A 5,768-nucleotide genomic window follows, 5' to 3' on the forward strand; every position below is an offset into this window, starting at 1 on the left:
CCCCGCCCCCTCCCCCCCACTGCGGCGGGCTCGGCGCAGCCGGAGCAGTCGCGGCAGGAGCGGCGGAGACAGCATCGGCCGCAGCGGCGGAGACAGCATCGGCCGCAGGGTGAGCGGGGCCGGGCTCTCCACCCCTCCTCCGGGGACCCCTTTGCGTGTGGGGCAAGCTGAGGCGGGAGGCTGCGGCACAGCCCTGCCTGGGGGCCCGTCGTGGCCAGCATCTGCCCCCCTCGCCAGCGGGCACAGGGAGCCGGGACGCCCGCGGTCCCCCTGACCTTGGGGGGCCAAGGTGGCAGTGGGCACTCAGGGCAGGGGCGGGGGAAATGCTGCGCTCAGCCCCCCAGAGGGTCTTATCGTCTGGTCCCCACCCGGCCGAGCCACGCCGGAGGAGGCTAGGAGGCGCGCAGGGCTACTGCCCCCCACCCCGAGCCAAGCCTGCCCTTCCTGCCCTGCGTGTGCATGGCTCCTGCACGCCCGGGCACGCTGGCGCACAGCACCGCTGAGCCTCCCTCTGCCACAGCCCCATTTTCCTCCCCCCCCATGCTCCATTTTCTAGCAGCATCCCCAGTGCCCTGGCCCTCATAGTGCAGGCGGTGGCCCCCGCTGGGAGGGGGGATCATTGACTCCCAGCTGAGGTCAGATCCTCCCCACTAGCTCTGCAGTGAAGATGGGGAAGCAGGCTGGGTCCTTACAGCTCTCCCACACTCGGTGGCTTTGCAGGGTCAGGGGAGGAGACCCAGGGGGGTTGCCACAGCTCGGGGGAGCTGGTTGCATGCGTCAGGGCCAGGGAGTGTCTCGGGGGGGCTGCTTTTCCCAGGGTTTGGGCCGACACAGGGCCTTCTTCATGGAAAGCGGGCACATCAGCACCTGCCAGCTCAGCTATCGCCTCCCTGGCTCTGCTGCCGGCTGGGGGCTGGATCTGCCTCGTTCTTCCCCCACAGCCGGCACCAGTGGGGCAGCATCATATGTGCTCCCCCCTGCTGCAGCAGGCCCCGGCTGGCGGGGGTGGACGTGGCCTTCTCTGCCCCAGCCCCTCCAGCATCCCCTGCTACCCGGGGTGCAGACAGAGCCCTGCCGCCTGTACCCCCACCCCATCCCATCCCTGTGGCCTGAGAGGAGGCTACTGGATGCGCCCTTCCCAAACCAGCTCCCCCTGGCAGCATGCAGGGCTCCTGGGTTCGAAGCATCCGCCGTTGGGTTTTGCTGCGCAGACACTTCGCCACGCTGCTGACTGCGGCTGATTTGTTCCCCGCGCGCGGCTGCAGCTGCAACCGGGGTCCGCGTGGTGCATCAGCCTGGCACCCACCCACGTCACCCCAGCCCGGCCAGGGACAGCTGGAGAGCTCTCCCCTCCAAACTCCAGCCACCCGTCCCCACCAGGCAACGGTCAACAGATCTAGGCCTGGCCCCAGGATGTGCTGGACCTCTGGCCTGGCTGGCCCCCTCCCTGCTCAGCCCCACTCTTCCTGCACCCTCTGAATCATCCTAGCCCAGCCTGCCTGGATGCGGCCAGCTCCCCCGTGGCAGGGCCAAGACGGTTTGTGCTAAGTCTCAGGGAGGGAATAGAAAGGGGAAGCGTGTGCTGCCCGTGCCTGCGGCTCGCTCGGGACACCCCTACTTTCCCTTGCTTCTCAGACCCAGGGTTGGGGTCTGCGTGGGCCAGCTGTGCAGGGACGGTCAGGGCTGGGCGGCCGACTCATGCTGCCTTTAAAGAGCAGCAGATGCGCAGCCTCGCCTGCCTTCCAGCCTTGTGATCCTTTAATGGATCCTTTAATGGACCCCTGATTCCTGCCTGCTTGCAGGAAGCCCAGTCCTGTTTCTCCACGTCCCGTGGAGGGCTGTGTGCATGCCCACTGCAGCTCAGGTACGCTCTGGGAGTACGCATGCTTCTCTCGGCGCTCAGCAGAGGGGGGTTCATCTGGGCCTGGGGGTCCGTGGCGGGTTTTCTGTGTCCAGCTGTGTCTGCCCCTGAGTGCGTAGGGGTGCATGTGGTTGCACATGGATGTGTGCACGCCTCTCCCCCCTCTGGGTGTGTGTGAGGCGGGTCTATCTTGTCTCTTCCCAGCCTGCCCCTGCCTTGTAGCTCACCAGCGCTCTCTTGCCTCTGCCCAGGCCCTGATCCCAGACTCGAGCTGCGGAGACCCGTGGGCCGCGCCGGCGGGAAGATGAATCCCACCCTCAGCATCGCCGTGCTCCTGGCAGGTAGGGCTGCAGAGGTGGGCACAGATGCCATCTGGTGGCCACTGCCTGTAGATGCAGAGCAGCCACAGCTGCAAACAGCTGCTTTGCCCTGGAGCCGGAGGGGTCCCGGGTCCTTTCACGTGGTCCCAAATGGCCCTGGGGAAGCTGGAGGCCTGTTACGGAAGGGGTTGCAGGATTTTGCAGCGCCCCAGCCACTGCGCATGGCTTCCCCAGGGCCCATCTAGCCCCATTTTGTGCATGCTCTGCAGGCTGGGCGAAGGACCAGGATGCCTCTGGGTTATCCCTGCCCCACTGGGGAGAGCAAATGCCCCTTGGCCCCTGCCTGGGTGCAGGGAAAGCTGCAGGACTCCCTGTTTTGAGTGTTGTTGTGACCTCCCAGTGGAGCATGGGGGGAGGATAAAAACCAAACTACTGCTGCCAGCTCGGGAAGAGCCCCTCCCTGCTAGTGCAGGGCACAGCATCTGCCTCTACGGGGTGGGAGGTCCTGGCTTCTCCAGCCCTGGCATGACCCACGTGCCTGTCCCAGTGCTCCAGGCTGCCCAGTGCCAGACAATCAGGGACCTGAGCGCCTGCCTGCTGGGCCAGAGTCTGCGGGTGGACTGCCACTTTGAGAACAAGACCAGCAACCCCCTGACCTACGAGTTCAGCATCACCCGGGACACCCGCAAGCGCGTGATCAACAGCAACATGAACATCCCGGAGAGCACCTACCGGTCCCGCTCCAACGTCGCCCTGCACCGGAACCTGATCCACCTCTTCCTGTCCAGCTTCACCACCAGCGACGAGGGTGTCTACATCTGCGAGCTGAAGGCCACCAATGACTACACTGACCACCAGATCAAGAACATCACCGTCATCAAAGGTCAGCGGGGTGGGGGCTGGGTCTCTGCTCCTTCCTGTGCTGCTGCCCCTGCAGCACCGGGTGGGACCCGAGAGAGCCGTTTCCACCCGTGGGTAGCCCGTATGTGGAGCGAGTTTGCTGGATCCCAGCCTGAGTCCCGGGGAAGGACTGAAGGCCCCTTGCAAGCCTGTGTGGCTGCAGACCCCGAGACGCATCCAGTGGGAGCCTGTGCGCTTGCCTTGGCAGCGCCCTGGCTTTACCTGCTCCGGCGGGGCAGGACTTCAGCCTGCAGGGCTGCCCTTCTGGGGCTCGCCTCCCTGTCTCTGCTCCATCTGGGGAGGGATCTTCCACCCCGGAGCCCAGTAGCCCCCCTGTATTTCCCTCCTGGGGTCCGCAAGGGATGGAGCTGTGTAACACGGTCACCAGCACCTGCGAGCCACAGTCAGACAAGAAATGAGGCAGGCGGTTTGCTGGCTCAGTCACAGGGTCCTGAGGTCCTGGGCGAGACCACGGCCCCGCTGTGCCAGGAGTGGCAGACACTGGAGGATGGGACTTGCCCAGGGGCACGGGACTGAGCAGTGGCAGAGAACAGCCCGCGTCCCCCAGCTCCCAGCAGGGCTCTCACTCTCCCTCCCCCCCCGCACCCTCCCTCCACAGACAAGCTGGAGAAGTGTGCTGGCATCAGCCTCCTGATCCAGAACACCTCGTGGCTGCTGCTCCTGCTCCTGTCCCTGCCGCTGCTGCAAGCCGTGGACTTCGTGTCCCTGTGAGGGCAGTGCCCTGCCGCCAGGCCGCGGCCCTTGGACCGAGGAAGGAGGCGAACGCTTTGAACACACGCACTGTATCCCTCTATCTATCTATCTATAGCCGTATACCTGCCGCGCTGCCCCCCCGCCCCCCGTCATCGTGCCCCACACCCGCTGGGGGGGTCCCCATAGTATGCCGGAGCCCCGCGCATGGCGCCGTTCCCTCACGTTCTGCTAGGCAGTGCTGCTTCTTCCATCGCGATTTTGTTTGCCCGGCCCTCTACCTGTCCGTCCGCCTGTCCTTCGTTGTCGGGGGGGGGGGGCAGCTTTTTCTTGTTTATTTTGCTCTGTCCAGCAGGGAAGGCGCGGGAGGTCAGCAAGCCGGGGGAGATGCGGACGGGGTACTTGGGGCATGCCCAAGCGATAAGGGCTAACCTGCCAGGCCCAGGGGTCTCGGGGCGGGGGGTCACCACTGGAGTCTGGGCTCATCCCGCTGGGGCCACCGGTGCGGTGAAGCGGGTAGGCTCTGAGCCCTGTCTTTCGCACTGCACAACACAGGGTCGACTGGTGCTGTCTGCCTGGGAGAGGCCTGGGGGGGCAGTCCTAGGGAAGTGTGAGCAAAGAGAGGGGCCTGGGCAGAGCAAGGCAGGGGGGGCACAGCTCAGACCTGGAGAGGGACCCATGCCTCCAGCCCTCAGTCAAGGGGGGGTGTTACGGAGGCTGCTCCAGGAGCTGGGTGTGAGGTGGGGGGGGGTGTGCATACTTTTTTCTTGAACCGAGTGGCACTTGAGGGGTAGAGAGAGCCGGTCCAGGCTAGACGATATCCCGAGCTCCGCGCCGTGCCCTGGAATCCAGTCCTCGGCTGTGACGAGAGAGAGCCGCTGCGGAGAGACCCCTCTCTGAGCTAGAGACACCCCCTCGCTGGCCAGAGCCCCCGAAAAGCGGGGCAGGGCAAGCCAGCAGGCTCCTTGCCCCCCAGCAGGCTGGGGACGCCCATGCTCGCACCCCTCCGGTCTCCTGGAGCTGGGGCTTGTTCTCTCCCCGGATGCAGGAATAAGAGCAGGGCCAAGCTGCCCAGCCCAGGCCAAGACACCGATGCCCTGGGGGTCTCCGCAGGTGGATACCCCCCTCCCTCTCATTTGGGGTCCAGCGGCCACATCTCCAGTCATCCCCTGGTCAGTGCTGGCTGCTGTCTCCCGCGGGACAGAGGCCGGGGGGCAACCCCTCGATGCCAGCGCCGCTCCCTCCGTGCTTCCAGCTGCTTTGCTCCAGCCCAGTCTTCCTCCAGGTCCAGGCTCCAGTCTTCCTCCCCCAGCAGTTCCTGCTCGCCAGGGCTGGCGACCCCTTTGCACCTCCCCACTGCTTTGGGGCCCCCCGGGCCAGGAGAGGCCCCCAAGAAGATGCGGGGGAGGCCTCCCCCCGCCCTCTCCCCCTGCGCCAGCGAGGGGGGCGCAGCCCGGCCCCGATCCGTGATCCATGCCCGCTGTCGTTGTGTCCCTGGCTTGCTGCAGCTCGACCCGGCGGGGCAGTGCCTGCTCTGCCACAGAATAAACCCACTGGATGCCCGAGCCGGCCCTGTCTTCCTTGCGGGGGCGCGGGGCGCGGTGCCCGGGGATGCCTGGCCTGGCCCAGCCCAGCCCAGGCTGGGGGGGGGGGACCGGGCCCCATTGTGACATCGCGGCCCGGGCAGCCCCGCCTGGACACGGGCGCTGGCTGCTGCGCCGGAGCCAGGTGAGTGCATCGCAGCCGCCTCCTCCGGGCCTAGGGAGCGGGGCGGTGCCCGCCTGCCCGCCCCATGGCAGTGCCCCCCAGGCTGGGGGAGCTGTGCCCCCTGCCCCCAGGCTGGTGCCCACTGGGGTTTGCCCCCAGCTTCGTGCAGGCCAGGGCGTGCATGGGCCAAGCCAGCCCCTGCCAGGTAGGGGAGGGCACATGGCCCCTCGTACGGCACGTGCACGTGAGGCCGTGGCACGTCACAGCGG

General features: G+C 66.8%; 1 protein-coding gene across 3 annotated transcripts; it reads left to right on the forward strand.

The window, feature by feature from the left end:
• The first annotated feature begins 18 nt into the window (after positions 1–18).
• On the forward strand, positions 19–5,357 carry THY1 (Thy-1 cell surface antigen). Of its 3 annotated transcripts, none has more exons than XM_019547077.1 (5): positions 31–109; positions 1,803–1,864; positions 2,113–2,202; positions 2,729–3,064; positions 3,701–5,357. In XM_019547077.1, exons 3-5 carry the CDS (start codon positions 2,166–2,168, stop codon positions 3,811–3,813), a joined length of 486 nt encoding a protein of 161 aa, XP_019402622.1. In that variant the 5' UTR covers positions 31–109; positions 1,803–1,864; positions 2,113–2,165; the 3' UTR covers positions 3,814–5,357. The 3 variants fall into 3 exon arrangements, with proteins under 3 accessions (XP_019402621.1, XP_019402622.1, XP_019402620.1); XM_019547075.1 differs by lacking the exon at positions 1,803–1,864 and adding an exon at positions 1,266–1,537 and having other exon boundaries at positions 33–109; XM_019547076.1 differs by lacking the exon at positions 1,803–1,864 and having other exon boundaries at positions 19–109.
• Positions 5,358–5,768: the final 411 nt, after the last annotated feature.

Source organism: Crocodylus porosus, unplaced genomic scaffold (assembly GCF_001723895.1).
Source record: "Crocodylus porosus isolate Cpor-Errol unplaced genomic scaffold, CroPor_comp1, whole genome shotgun sequence".
Classification (NCBI taxonomy): domain Eukaryota; kingdom Metazoa; phylum Chordata; order Crocodylia; family Crocodylidae; genus Crocodylus; species Crocodylus porosus.